General features: G+C 31.0%; 1 protein-coding gene across 3 annotated transcripts in view; it reads right to left on the bottom strand.

The window, feature by feature from the left end:
* Window positions 1–16,172: 16,172 nt before the first annotated feature.
* Window positions 16,173–16,451, bottom strand: part of LOC145259044 (uncharacterized) — a 78,891-nt gene continuing 78,612 nt past the window's right edge. For all 3 annotated transcript variants that reach the window (XM_080116674.1, XM_080116684.1, XM_080116678.1), the window contains one exon: window positions 16,173–16,427. In XM_080116674.1, the coding sequence (XP_079972800.1) occupies window positions 16,269–16,427 (159 nt within the window). In that variant the 3' untranslated portion in view covers window positions 16,173–16,268. The remainder of the gene's footprint in view (window positions 16,428–16,451) is intronic.

Below are 16,451 nucleotides of genomic sequence, written 5' to 3'. Positions count from 1 at the left end.
CTACCCAACTACAAAGGTAAGAAAAGAAACCAAACCGCCCAACTGTTAAGATCACTCAATATATACGCTTGATTCAGCTGGTAAATTTGCATGTAGAACTTGTGAGAGAAACTATAAATTGTCTGAGTATACTCGCGCTTCGAGCCTTGACTTCAGCCAGTTCTGAATCCTCGAGTAAACCATTATTTCTTTTGTTCACTCTAGTTTTTAAAATCCTGTTATTCAGTTCCGCTACAATCCCATGTGATCTGATGATCACATTAAAGACAACTTGGAGCTGGTCTTCTTTTTGTCGTTCCTTCGAAATAAAAGTACCTCCTCCTAGGACGACTCGTCTGGAGCATTGTTATTTGGCGCAGACGCATCGTCTTCTGATGAATAGCTGCTTGTCTCGTTGATGGTAATCAATCTCGCTTTGTGGGTTTAGGATACGCTCTCATATTCACCCTCCATGGTATTCAGGTCCCATACATGGCCGGGCATCGCGCCGACAGTAACGTTCTGCGGGCTTTTCACTCTTCATGTAGAAGAGGTGCGCACCACCCAGTTGGGGTCTTCATTCAGACACGATCGCCCACAGATAAACTATTCTGTGTTTCTTTTGTTCGTTGTTTTGTTTTTGTTTTTTAAATTTTGTTGTTCAATTCTGTTACAAATATTTAACATAAAAACATTTATACCTACACACACATTTTTCTCGTAATCATCTCAAGACTAGATTTAGTGACATTACCAGTTTTTAAAGCTATTTTTACATAAATAATTTGATAGAAATTAAAGCATTACTTAACAAAATGAGTCATAGTTTAATAATTTGATTCAATATTTTTGTTAAATGATCAAACTGCACTGGTCCTGGATATGACCTTAAACTATATCCAGTGGTGAGGCCCCAGCTTGCGGGCTTTGGGGAGTGTGGAGCCACCCTTTAATTGCCATTTCTCCCAGGTCCACTCTGACCCGGAGTGGTAGTACCTGTTAGGGTCCCAAGTATGGGTTAAATAGAAACCGACTTGAAAACAACAAATATATTCTATAAAAAAATTTTTCTTCAAAATCTTTGGATTCAGCATTAAATAACCTGAAAAGGGTTGATATGCCGTAAAACAAAAACAACTAACCAACCAACCAAACTGCACTAATTAAATTTAAGTTTCAAAATTTTATTTAGAAAGAAAATAATTTGTTGGCACAAAACTGCATCATTGAAATGTGGGAGGGGGTTGTTACTATTATATAGGTAGGACAACTGCTTCTCTGTGCATATCGTCCAATCAAAGTAAAGTATATTTGTAGATTTTTTAACGTTAGAAATAAAAAAAAAAAATCATGATATTTTTAGAATTAAGTTGTCCATTGTCAGAGGTTGCTTGGATGATGTGCCTAGAGAAGCAGCAAGGGAAGTTGTTGTAACTAGTCATACATCTTAATAATTATAAAACTCTGTGGACCGTTTGGCCATCCTTGCTTATTTGCGTCTTGTCTTTGACGATCAGGCGATTTCAACTTTAAAAAAAAACGACGACAGGTGAATTTATATTTATATATAATATAATATATATATATAGTAGTAGTAAGTTATAAAATCTATATGGCAATTAAGCTACACAGAATATTCCGCGTTTCATCCACGCTAGGATTCATCAGGCTTTTATATATATATATTTTATAAAGAAATGGCTTCTGTTGCCGGGTTCGGATCTATCGACTGGTGTTAATTGTGACACCCTGCACTGATGATTCCCCAAAAAAACGAAACACTAATGTCTGTAGGTATTTAATAATTATAGTAAATAATTATATATATATATTAAGTGCATAAAAGGTAAACCCGTGGACATGCATGTTTCTAAATCTCAGCAAGAGTGATAGTGTGGATTGAACTTATGACACCAGCATATGCGTATACCTTTTATGCATGTAATAATATTTGATAAACCACAGAAAAAAATGTCATATTCCAAAAATCATATGCATTGATCAAGGAGTTTTCATTTTCTTTTTTTTTTAAACTAAGAAAATCAAATTTCTTGATGAGCAAGATCGGAGCTGCTATGTTGTTAGACAAATCTTACTTAAGTAGAAAAAAAAGCACAGTTTATGACAAACGTTAAGAGAAACTATGGAAAAAAAATGAGATGCTATGATTTGAATAAAGTGAAATCTGCAAAGTTGTCAGTTCTTCCTTACGGAGTCCGTTCTGAAGTGAGAATACTCTTTTGTTACATGACATATCATTTCAGGAAGATTATGCCATTTTTAATAGGATAATTTTTTTATAGGATAATAAGTAAATTAATCAATATCTTGATAATCGTCTTCAGTTGCAACGACAAATCCAACCAATGACCAAATGTTGCATCTAAACCTAGCCCTTGTGAGTAACTGATATTCAGAGGTTGGAAGTCTTTGATTGGTGGTGTCTTTGGTACATTCTTGGGATTTGTATCTTTGCCACTTGATATAAGCTTCCTTCACTTGAGGAAGTTTATTTTATCAGGAGCCTCTGATGGTTTTACTAAAAAATTTAATGACAAAAATGAACATTTTCGGTTTTCGGAAAAAGCAATTATAAGAGGGGGAAAAGGAAGGTAAGATAAGATGGAAAGACGAAGAGAAAAGAACAGGAAAGGAGAATGAAAGACAAAACGAAAGACAAAACGAGGGATGGAGAGAAATAAGATCTAACCAAACTGAAAAAAAAATTTGATATAAATGCGGGTTTACCTCAGGGATTGGACCTTTATTATTTCTGATATTCATAAATGACTTACCTGATAAAATTGTCTCTGAGATGAGTATATTTGCCGATGACACCACCCTCTATAGCAGGCACGTGAGGAAAACTAATGAGCACATGTCTAAGGTAATAGCCCAAACCCTGGAGGAAGACCTTCAGTCTGTAGTAGAACGGAGTCAAAAACGCTGCCAAGGCAAAGCTCGTTTCCTTTAATAATTACATGAAACCTTACCAACCACCAATAGCTATGACTAGAGATACTTTACCTGAAAGTACTTTGTTCAAGCTCCTTGGCTTAACGTTCACAAGAAACATGAGTTAGATACATCAATATCATTGCCAAGGCTGCTGCAAATGAGGTGGACTCTATCTAGAAAGTTACTTATGCCTGAAAGTATCCTGTACCTCTACAAAGCCACCATTCGCCCATGTATGGAGTTTTGCTGTCACATTTGGACTGGTGCATCTGCTACTAGTGTCTTGCTCCTGGACAGGGTCCAAAAAAGAGTCACCAACCTAATAGGTCCCGAACTGTCATCTAAGCTTCAGCCCCTGTCCCATCGACCAAATGTTGCATCCCTCTGCCTGTTTTACAAGTATTTTAATGGTGGATGCCCTGACCAACTACAAGCACTTGTACCCCCTCGACGAAAATACCCCCCCGACAAACAGCAAAGTCCCACCCCTACAAAGTCGAGATCCCTAGATGTAAGAAAGCCTTCTACTCTAATAGCTTCTTCTCTATTACTGCAAAACTTTGGAATTCTCTTCTGGTTTCCTGCTTCCCCAACTGTACTGACATGCAGAAGTTCAAGCGTAATGTGAACAGACATCTTGCTGCTGAACTCACTACATAGTACCCCTGCAACTTAGGTCCCTGATAGTAGCCCCTTACGTGTTTAGGGTGAAAATGCAATTTAAAAAAAAAAAAAGTAGTAGTAGAAAACTTACATTCACAGTGGTTCCCAACAACTGTGCCGTGGCACAATTATTGGTGTAATGCGAAAAGATAATAGAAGTCATTTAATTCCATTTTGCTTAATAAAGACATTTAATTTCTTAATCATGACATTGCTGTATTCAAAATCACTGAATTTCTAGAATCTGAACGTTTTGCATGCATACTAATGGGTAAGCTTTTTTATGGTTTATATTGGTGATGGGATAATTAATCAGAATATCGGGAGTTTTTCAAAATATCGGGAATCTGCATCGGAATTGAATATTTCAGACAAGATTTGATATCAAAACAATACTAGATATTGAATACAGGATACATCAATCTATTTGAGTAAAAATTTCTCATATTATTTTGTGTTTTTTTTTATTTTATTGCAAAAAATCTTTAGAAGTAGAAAATATTTATTTTTTTTTTTTGTGTGATAGGTGTGCTATGAAAAATTTTAAAAAATAACTCCATAATGTGTTGATATGTAAAAAAAAAAAAAAAAAAAAAAAAAAAAAAAAAAAAAAAACGGTTGGGAACCATTGATCTAGCAATTTAAAACCTTTTTCTGCATTTAGAAATGGGTGTGGGGGTGTAGAATACTGTGAAAAAGCAGAGAACTCACTTTTTTTTTTTTTTTTCTTCATATCATTTGATCGATCTTTTTGAAAATCAGGCTACATATTGATATGATTTTGCTTCATAGGTAAATATATTATGGAAAATAAAATTGTAAATATATAAACGCTCAGTAGCTCAAAGTACAACATGCAGACTTTGCCACAAGTAACTATATAATTTTATGCAAACATAAATGCAACATGGAAGAAATATGCAATACAGAAACTAAAAAAGGATAAAATGGCATACAAAACATGTTTATTAAAACTTTATGTGCTGCTCAATGCATTTTGTTTATCTCAGCAACACTGAATGGCATATTTTGGTGCTTAGCTCCAATGGCAGCTGCTTTTTGTGCCTTAAGTTAAACAATGCTATGGGGCTTGGCTGAGTAGACTTTGTCTTTGAAAATCTCTGACAGGCAATTGTCAGAGTTAGGGTCGAATGTGATGGTGAATCAAGCAGTTCCACAACTGTACGCCCATTGACTGGACTGGTTGTCATCCAGCCAATCTTGTCCAAGTACAGTATACACATGATGCTATGGATGTTCCTCTCCAGAGCCAGGACTCCTCAGAGTGTTAAGAAATGATTAAAAAAAAAAAAAAAAAAAAAAAAAAAGGGGGGGGGGTGAGAAACATTGCAGGTAAAAAAGAAAAATCTGTTCTTATGATGTACATACCCGTAATGAAATGAAAATATAATATTCCAAAAATCACAAATTGATTAGTGATATTTTTATAAAGAAAATCATTTTAAGCGATTAATTAGAATTCTTAGGCATTACAACATAAATCTAGCGTGGATTATTGTCAGGTTGTCTCCCTTTGTTAACATTTTTCAAAATGGCAGGCAAGAGTTACAAGAGAGACAGAGATTATTTTTTAGATTTAAAATCAGCATGAAAAATATAAAAATAAGGAAACACAAAATATATGGAACATAAAAAGGTCAAGAAATATCAAACATGAATTTTATTTTAACAAATCGTCCCTTTTATTCTCTCATGCAAGCATATATACACACTAAGTCTACGAACAATCCTCAATACATTTTTTTAAATACATTTAAAAGAAAAAAAAAAAAATCAAATGATTTTACAAAACTGTTGGCTCCAGAGTTGGTCAACAGTCCACAACTGATACACTGGTTTTGTAATGCCCGTGGTTTTTATGAAGATTCAATATTTATAAGAATCTTCCGGCAACTATATATAAGCGCCAATTGTTAGTGAAGAGGTGGAAATTTTCTCATCATGAATATTTTTCTCCATTTTCTTTTTGTTTTGTTTTTTTTACACTTATTTTAAATAAACTAATTTGTTGTTGAAGTCACAAATTTGAAAAGCATTCGAAGTCTGGAGATGGAATCTGTTTAATACCAACCAACCAATCTGTTAAAAATGTCGACATAAAAGTTTGCAGTTTTGAGGAATTGAGTTTGATATTTACATTCGCTTTTCTGGTTTAAAAACGAAAGAAATTATGGGAAAAGTCCAGAATTCAACCAAAACAAACATCTTTATAATGTCTATATCTGTCACAAAATGTCATACTCAAAAACTCACATAAATTGAGTAAGTAGTTAATTTTATTTTTAACTTAGAAAATCAAATTATCTTGAGAAAAAAAAGGGGGGGGGGGACAGATAACTCCACAATTCAAACTTGCAAAATTAATCTGATAATGCTAATGACTCCATATCAACCACTTAAAAAGATTTTCTTTATAAAAATCTACTTGATCAATTTATATGAATTTTGGAATATGACATTTTCCTCCAGTGACAGTTACATACATCATAAAAATTCTGTTTTTAATTTTTATTCAAGTTTAATTCTGGACAAGCCCCAAAATTATCTTGAATAAATAAAAATTCTCACCAATATATGGAAGTCTTCTCTGGATAGACACACTCAATTGCTGCTCGCCTTCTCCTTATTATTGAATGCTAACAAATGCATTTTGCCAAAACGAGGGGGAAGGGGTACATATAAAAAATTACTGACATGAAAAAATTCATAAGAAAACTCTAAACCTACAATTTTATATTTACTTCAAATTCCGGAAATGAATATTTAAAATAATCTCCATTTGATCTGTCAGATAAATTAACTATTAAAAAAATAAATTGCATTTCAGTTGTTGCAAACTTATCAAGAATATATTTACTACTATTAAAGTTTTTTTTTGTTCTTTTTTTTTTACATTTACACATAAATTTCAATTACAAACGTCATAGAAAAGATCAGTACAAAAGTTATGTAAAACTTTGCATTCAAATAACAGAAAAGTATGAAAGCATTTATTTTTTATGAATGTTCTAGAAAGTACAAAACTTAGCGAGAAAATGAAGATATATTTCAACAAAGAATATGCATCAAATTTGCATTTAAAAATCTTCAATAAAAGAGTTGCAGAACATAAATTTATAAACTCTTTACTTGATTCAAGATTAAATGTCCCTGACGAAAGGAAACAAATTTTTATCAACTAAAAAAATGCAAACTAGATAAAAATATCTGATTTCAGTAATGATGGTAAAATTCTTGTATGGAAGATAAAATAATACAACATTAAATAAGCATTATCTTGCAGATGATTACAAATAAGAAGTATTAGTCCCTGGGAAGATAGTCGGAAGAGATACTAAATCAACTCCTTACCTCCAAAATGATAAAATACATGGAATGAACTCTTGCAAAAAGAGGTAATTGCCGAGAGGACGGTCTTATGACAATAAAATTGATACCACACTCCTCTGTCCCCATTAAAAGATGACAATATATTTTGGTTCTTACTATTCAACTCAATAAAATAAATACTGGCAAACTTTTATGACGTACGTACCCATCACGGAATTAAGATGTCATATTCCTAAAATCATATGAAATTACCTCCTTTTTTGTAAGGGTTTTATAAAGAAAATAATTTTTAAATGATTTAAAGTGATTCATGTGAACTCTCTAGCTATACAAGGTTGATCTTGCAAGTTTGAATTGTGGAATTATCTGCCCTTGTTTTTTTGTTTTTTTTTAAAAGATGGCAATACAAGACTGCTCCTTTTTACTTACTCATAAAATTTGATTTTCTTAGTAATAAAACTACATAATCAATTTGTGACTTTTGGAATATGACATCTTCAGGCTGTGCCAAGTACATACATAATAATAAAAAATTTTCTGCATCTTTTTTTTAAATTAAGTGTAATTCTAAATAAACGCTTAGATTTCTTGACTTGTTTTATTTTGGCAATTCACACATATGATGAAACTTAACTTAGTGGGAAGTGACGGTGGTTAAGTGTTAATGTTTAATGACTTGAACTGACGACCTAGGTGTTCCAAGTTCAAATCCAGTTTGCTAAAGCAAACTTGAACTGTAAACAGAAACTTTCACTTAGTGATGTTGGCAACCTTCAGATTGCCCTTCCTGTCAATATACAATGTCTTTCTAGAAAGAATTCTGACTAGAAAAATATTGGGGAAACCAGTACCAACAATAAAATCATCTAATTCATATGATATGAAATGAACAAAACTTAGCGTTTGTTTTTTCCCAAGAAAATAGGAGTTGAGCAGAAAAAGTGACGACGTGCCTGTTTTTCTTGTTTATTAATTTATTAAGAAAAAATAACAACTTGTGGCTTTGGGGTTTTGTAGGAGAAAATTTTAAAGCATCAAAGAAATAAACTTTGAATTTAGTACCCATGATAATTTGGAAACGTTAATCTAAAATTATTTTAATTTGTCTATCAATCGTTAATTAAACATTATTAACAATTAGATGAAAGGAACGAACATCTCTTTATGTGTTAACACACTTATATTTTTGTTTGTTGCTTATTGAGAATTAAATCTATTTTCAAAATAAAAATACAGAAAAATCTTTAAAAAAAAAAAAAAAAAAAAAAAAAAATGGAAAAAAGATGTCATATTCCAAAAATCATATAAATTTAAGGTTTTTTTTTTTTGGTTTTTTTTAACTAAATATATCAAATTTTACGATTTTTATGAGAAAGTGAGACTTCATGTTATGATCAGTTTTATAAATAAAGGATAAGGAGGAGACAATTCAATTTGTACTATTGAGATTGAAATGAGTCTTGTAATGACTAATTTCGTATTAAAAATCGTTAAAAACTAAAAAAGAAAAAAAAAACTATCAATTTACGTGTTTTTTGGAATATGACATCTTCATTCTGTGACGAGTACGTACATTGTAAAACTAATTCAGCTTTTTTTTTTAAGTAAGTTTAATTCTAAATAAGCACCTTTTTATTTAAGGGAGATAACTTAAGCAATATATTTCTTTTAAAATTAAAGCAGGATATAATCAATTCAAGTGTAGTATCTGTTCTACCCATCATCTTTTCTATTTTTGGTCAATGAAGGATAATCATTCTAGAATGAGGCAATTTTTTATTTTTGTTCCAATCTAGAGAAACCCTTTCTGACGAGTTGGATTCTCTCAACACTAAAAACCAACCATTGCCCTCATGAGGAGGTAAGTAAATAAGGATATTTCCACAAGACTTAAGATGTGCATTCATTATATAGCCATACACACATGCACATATGTAGAAATTATTACTAGATGCACAGAAATTGTAATAATTTTTATTTGTAAATTTTTTGCTGGACACTATCATTAAGATGACAATCAGCTTCTTTTTTTTTTTTTTTTTAAATATTTCCCTCCTACATATGAGAAATTAAATTATTAAAATAAATGCTCAAATTTCTGTGAACAGATTCGTCAATTACAATGAAAGTGTTAATTAATTTGGAGGTAGAGCTCAAATGGTTTACTATAAAAATGCGAAAAATTTTGGCTCTTAGAATTTAACCCAAGTAAAAAAAAAAAATAAATAAAATACAGAAACTACAGAAAAACCTGTGTGATGCCTGTACCCGTCATGGAATAAGGATGTCATATTTCAAAAATCACAAAAATTGATCAAGATGTTTTATTTTTAACTAAGAAAATCAAATTTTATCAAATCTGTTATGAAAATAACGTCAAAAACAAAGGGAGATAACTCCATAATTTATAACTACTAAATTTATGTTATAATGCTGATAATTTCCCATTAATCACTAAAAGATGATTATCGTTATAACAATAAAACTGCTCGATCAATTTACCTTTGTAATATGACATTTCCGTTCCATGACAGGTATGTAGATTATAGAGATTTTTTCTGTAGTTTTTTTGTTTTTTTTTTTAATTAGGTTTAATTCTAAATAAGAACCAAAATTTTCTAAAAAGGATCAAGAGTTTTTATTACTCAAATTATGTTGATTCAAAAAAGGTTTGCTATGGAAAAAAGAAAAAAAAAAAAAAAAAAGGAACTTAAATAATAAAGGAAACTATTGTTCTAAAACTGAATATAATTTATTAATTTCTTTGTTTTTTTACGTCAACTCGTGTCATTCATTCTGTAGAACATTTTAGTGCATGTCGCATGAAACAAAATGAGAAATGCATTCTAATGTGCAGTAGCTGACCTGAAAACTTGCAGATCGTTCTTAGAAAATATCAAAATGGAAAAAAAAAAAAAAAAAAGGAAATCTAATATAAACATGAAACTGGAACAATGGCCAAACTTATCAAAAACAAAATGTGATCCAATTTGGTTTTAGTAATTTTTGTAACTGTCAATCAGATATATCTAAAACAATTTATTATCCTTTAAGTCAATCATTCTAGTAAGAGAGGGGAGGGGGCAAACAAAAACTGTACTTGTTTACATTTGTGATCTTTCAAACCAACATATTTTTATGTATGTCTTCCCACAAACGACAAACCCTTGTACCCTCCCTGACAAATTGAACAAGCAGCAAAATCCCACCCCTACACAGTATAGATCCCCAGATGCCAAAAAGCCTTCTACTCTAATAATTTCTTCTCTAGGGCTGTTAGTCTTCGGAATTCCTTTACAGCTCTCTGTTTCCCTGACATGTAGAAGCTCAAGTTAAGTAAACAGACATCTTGCTGCTCAACTCCCTACATAGTATTCCTGCAAATCATGTCCCAGATAGTACCCCCCCCCACACACACACACATAGACACACCAAAGTGGCACTGTCTTGTTTGTGGTGAAAATGCAAAAAAAAAAAAAAATCAGATGAATACATCATGTATTTACGAGTCATCGCAAAATTAATAAAAATTCCAAAAACTACAAAAACAAAAATGATAAAAGTACAAAAGTTATAAGTAAAAATAGAATTTATCGAATTGTATGTTTTGATGTGGAATAGCTGTGCAACCAATTGAGTATGGCAAACAAGAGAGATAACTCTCGACTTAAATTGATTTGTTTGGGGCTCATCATTTTTAAACTAAATGTAATTGCGGAGGATTTTTTTTTTTTTTTTTTTTTTGTTATAAATATATTGAACACATCTACTGGATTATTTTTCATGATTTTTAGAATTCATTCTAATTTCGCCATTACACCTGAAATGCATTAGTTTAAAAAAAAAAAAAAAAATCACTAATGTAAACAAGCAAAAAAAAAAAAAAAAAAGGTGCTCATGCAGAAGAGAGTGATCCGTGCTGAAATAATGTTATTTAAAAAGCCATTCTTAACATGGGGAGGGGGAGGATGTTTTATACCTATTTTGTACTTTAACCTCACAATTGAATAAACAAAAAAAAAAAAAAAACTTTAATTAAACGTGGAAATACGATTTAAAAAATAGCGCGGATCACTCTCTGCATTAGCACCAAAAAAACATTGAACATTTTTTTTTTTCCAGGTTAAAAAAAAAGTTGTAATGCACTGTAAATTCATTATATTCGATTTAACGTCCATTTCACATGCTGCCATGTGTTGGAAAGAAATCAAACTTAAAATTATTTTGTTAAATACTTTTTATGTTTTAAATTAAGACTTTCATTACTATTTTTTTTTTTTAATCATTGATGCAAGTTTAGTTTTATAACAAGTCATATAAATTGGACGTGGGGGATGAAATAAAAACAACTTAATTACTGTTATCATGATTATCCTTCCTTCCTTGGGTTTTCCCTGCTACCTCAACTGCTCTATATCTACTGACCTAAGAACTCTCACCCATTCTTTCAATGTGACCAAACCAACAAAGTCTCCTGTTTTGCACACATTTTTCTATATTGTCCAAATTTAATCACTTGATGTCATCAGACTTTAAGTCCATCTTTTAAAACTCACAGTACACATCCACCATATAATTCTCATAGCCTTTCTTTCTATGGAATGCATGTCTCTAACCCTCTGGACGTTAAAAAATGTAGATGGTCTTGTTGCTTAATCTAAATTATAGACAAAATAATGGAAGTGCAGGTCCAATTAGAAATCAAACTTTTCACAAGATTGGTATAAAAAAATAATCACCGGAAATGGTATAATATAAGAATATTTGTTGACCTTTTTTTTTTTTTTTAACCAATTTTTCTAGTTTTTTGCATGTCATCTTTTGACTGTCATCGTCACTAACAATATCCTTGTGAAAACAATACAGAAACAACTCGCAGCCTACGTTCGTTTTTTGTCGAAAATTTATATCATGCAGTTATACTAATTCCTATTTTATGTTTCTATCCTTCCAATATGTTTTTTAAAATAATTATGAACACCTAGTTTGCAAAAAAATAAACCATGATGGAACGGCAATCTTAAGCCACTTCTAAAGTTGGTATTGTAAATATAATTCCATATCAAATTTTCGAAATTTTTTTGAAATGCATAATGTTCAGATTTTGTTGTAACACAGACAGCATAAAAACTTTAAAAAATCCTGAAAATTTGAACATGTAACTCAAAGCAGCTGAAGATTTAGAGCAATTTTGCATCAGTTGTACGAGATGTTGGCCAGAGGCGACATTTTAATTACATTTTCTTGAATATTTTCAGTTTGAAACATGTGACTCTGAAAATTCACTCAGGAAAATTTTTTGATCTGAGGAATCCAAAAGCGGCGTCAAATTTGCTCAGAAATGAAACCTAAGCGATATTTTGGAATTTTTCATGCACCAATATGAAAAGAAAAAAATATATGGCTGATATAGTAGTATTTTTTTTTTTGACATTCATGCAGACACTATGAAGTACTCCCAGAGAGAAAAAAAAAAAAAAAAAAAGGTAAAAGTTTTCTTTTTTTCTTGTCACTCAATATTAATTCAAGGTTAGTTCAGAAATACGGTATTGGAGGAAGCAACTAGTTTGAGTTTGTGAGATGAAGTTGTTCCAAACTGAAAATATCTAAAAAAATGTAATCATTAAAATGTCAGCCAAGCAACATGTTGCGCAATTTACGCAAAATGGAAAATGCCCAAAATCGACCATTTAGAATTTCATTCTTAAAAGTTCAAGATTCTTTTAGTTTTTATGATATCCATTTGTAATGCAAGTTACAAAATCTGAGGATATGGGTTTCAAGCCCAGAATAATTTGACATGAAATTTATATATATATATATATATATATATATATATATATACACACACACACACACACACCCCAAGTATTCAAGAGTTATAACTAATAAATTCAACGAGTTTATCAAGAGTACTCAATAAAAGAAGAGCAAGATTTTGAGTACTGGTTTCTTTTGTGGAAAGCAATCATTTATTAAATTGCCTGACGAGGATTTCTGGTTTTAACTGTCCAGTGTTGCAATCATGTAAAGGTGTTTAAATTAATAAATATTATATATATATATATATATATATATATATATATATATATATATATATATATATATATATATATATATATGTACGTATACTTTAATATCTGATGCTTTTTGGAATTTTCAAGAGACCGGTTTCAAAGTCCTAAAACAATTAACATTTACAATCACACATGGATGTTGTAGGATGGTAAAATGTATATATAAATAATTTGGTGATTGCGTTTTGAAAACATTTGCCATGTCTATCCAAAGATAGAAATAGTTGGTTCTGTTGGGTGAAAAGCAATCCAATTAAGTGCTTGATTATTGTATAGAAGTGTAATATTTTTTATTAGGAATTTTACAAAAGTTCAGATTGTCTCTTGATACCATGATTTCACAACTAAAATTTTGGCCAAAGATTTGCTGGTTGTTATCTGTTATGTCATTCGTCCGCCATGTTTGATTTGTAAATGGAAGATAAACGAGAGGTGGGGGGGGGGGTTGCTAACACTGGTGCATGTACTCATTGTAAGAATGGAACAAGTTTCAATCATCTACATTTTTCTTTTACAGACGAGAAGCATCATAAACAGGTCAACATTAAATATAAATAACCTTAACCCTTAAAAATTAGTTGTCCTTCAAACAATAGAACCGTTTCTAATCATATCTCTTAATTTTTGCATCAATAAAATCACAAGACAAGATTGTTTTTTTCTTCTCATCTACACAATGATTAATACTAATATTTAAAAAAATAATTCAAATATTTATTGAAAGCAAAAATAAGCAAAAATAAAAACATTTTTATTAAAAAACTATTTTAGAAAAAAAAACTAAAAAAAAAAAACAAACAAATGACTATATTCTGAATTTTTCTCTAAGCCTTTTCCATTACAATACATCTTCACACGAATTAAATAAAGCTAGTCAAGAATGATGATATAAGTTTTATGAAACGTATATAAAACAGACACCCAATTTTATAAAATTGTCGGTTTTGCAAACACGTACACAGGAAGCACTATAAACAATTGAAAAATAAATAAATAAATAAAAATAAGGACTGTTTCAAAGTGTTAGGCTAGAAATCTTAGTCTATGGCCTCCGTTTAGTTTAGTCTCAAGACAATGGGTGCTTGCATGTATAATTGTGAAACAAAGGTTACGCAATCCTCAACACCTTTTTTTAATTGGCATTAGTTGATTTCAGTCACAAGTAGAAGTCCAGAACGGATAGAAACAATGCTGAGAGCTCATATAACACTTGGTATCCCCAAATAGTCACCTATTTAGTACTGACCAGGTTAAATGTTGTTTAACTTCAGTGATCTAACGGGAACCGGTGTGTCAACGTGATAATGCTGTATATAATCAGAGTAGTAGTACCACCACAAAAAAAAAAAATTTTTAAATGAAAACCTTAAAAGCAAGTAATTTTTTTCTTAGCCAATAAAAACATACAACAAAAAAGTTAACCAATTTCTGTTTTACTTCAGAAATGTAGATGATGAATAAGTAAAAAAAAAAAAAAAACACTAATGTAAACAATTTAATGGCAATAAAATCTGATGAGGTCAAGTTTTAATCTTCTTTATTTATATATATATAAAAAAAAAAAAAAAAGAACCATATTCACAATCACCATGGTTCTTATACTGTTTTTTTTTTGTTTTGTTTTGAATGTTTAAATACAATCAATGTTCAATGAAAGCAATATAACCATTTAAAGATTAAGAGAGAGAAAATTTTAAATAGTTTACAGTGATGAGTGGGAAAAAGATTAAATTCTTTTTTTTTCTTTTTAAAAACCAGTCAAAACTTGTGGCTAAATTATTTGCAGGAGATGCTGGGCAGCTGACCACTAACGCAAATGAAACAAGGTTCAGAAATAGCATTATCACAAAAGTTATTTTGCATTGGCAGTAAGGGACCGGACTGGGGGTGGATGGGGATTACAGAGAGACAAAACAGATCCTACACTAAGAATCTGGTTAGTCTGTAATGTTTTGTTTTTTTCTTTAAATATTTAGCTGATTTTTTTTAACATTTTGATCATTCACGTACATTATTTAAAAGGATTGCCGAAATGTTGAAGTATGTAATATTTTGTTGATGTAGCTGTAGAATTAAATGAACCTGAATTCATCTACAAAAGAATGATGAATGAATGAGTGGCTGACTATATGTGTCAGCCATCGGCGCCACGTTACCCCAAAAAATACTTTTCAGAAAAAGCGGCAGTTGTAGGCAACATCCCAGATGTTACCGTCATCATCTCCAATCGTGGCGAACTTCAGCATCCGTGAGAAATAAAATACAATATACAGCATTTAGGCAATGGGTAAATATTACCATAACGTTGCCTTGAACTGTGTTTCTCAGACTCAGGAGGCATACCCCACCTCCGTCTCAAAGGGAGAGGTCTTCATATTTTCTTATGGGAATTTTTAATAAATCTAATAAACTTAAAGAAATGAGAAAACAAAAGAAATGTTTTAAATTGATCATTATATTTTTACATTCATTTTTAAAAATTTATCTTTGATATTATCATTGTGCTCTTCAGATAGCCAGAAAAAAAAAAAAAACAGTTCTGGCTATTAAAGACATTGTATAAATATTTCATAAGAATAATAGACACAGAAATAAAACTACACATTCTTAAAAAAAAAAAATAAATAAATAAATAAAAACTAGCAATCTAATTGAAATAAACAATAGGGTTCCTATAATATCAAAATTATTTTACTTAAACCTGAAATAAAGGGGAGATGCTATTGGCCACAATATTGTCAAAATTCCCTTAAAAAAAATATATAATAAATAAAAAAATAAACAGTGACTGGTTGGCAAAAAGATAGAAAAAATATAATAAAAATATTTGAATGTGATTAGTCACTGACATGATCTGATGATGGCTTCTCCAAAAACTGCACTGTGCTTTAATTCGGATCGTACTGGGATTCATGTTCACAGTAGCAAAACGAACTGGATGGCAGCATTATATCTGCTGCCGAATGGCCATTTTAACGGGACTGGTAGCGTTGGATTAAGGGGGGGAAAAAATGCCTTCCCTTTAGCGGTGGTGGTAATCATAGGAAAAATATCTCCACTTAGTGAAGTTCTCGTAGCAATGTTGAATATTGTACTTTCTCTTTCCTAGTATATGATTATTTTTTTCTTTTTTCCTCTCCATCCTTTTCTTTTTGTTTTTCATGAATGTGCTTTGAAATGTTTGACACTTCATTAAAAATACAGAAACATATTTCAAAACAGCTAGCCAGGCTTTACTAGTTATCTTGAAGGTTTCTTGAGTCGTTCTCCATTGGCTTTTAAGCTGAGTTTTTTCTTGCGTTCCATGTATCGGCGTGTCTTGCACATTTTGTCCACATAGGCCTCAATTAAGGCTTTGATCTTGGCAGGGTTAATATTTCCACTCTTGCTGTGACAGATCTGTGTGGAGAAAAAAAAAAAAAT

This window comes from Euprymna scolopes, chromosome 3 (genome assembly GCF_053919585.1).
Source record: "Euprymna scolopes isolate OS-2025 chromosome 3, ASM5391958v1, whole genome shotgun sequence".
Taxonomy (NCBI): Eukaryota; Metazoa; Mollusca; class Cephalopoda; order Sepiida; family Sepiolidae; genus Euprymna; species Euprymna scolopes.
This window is presented reverse-complemented; position numbering and strand designations above follow the sequence as displayed.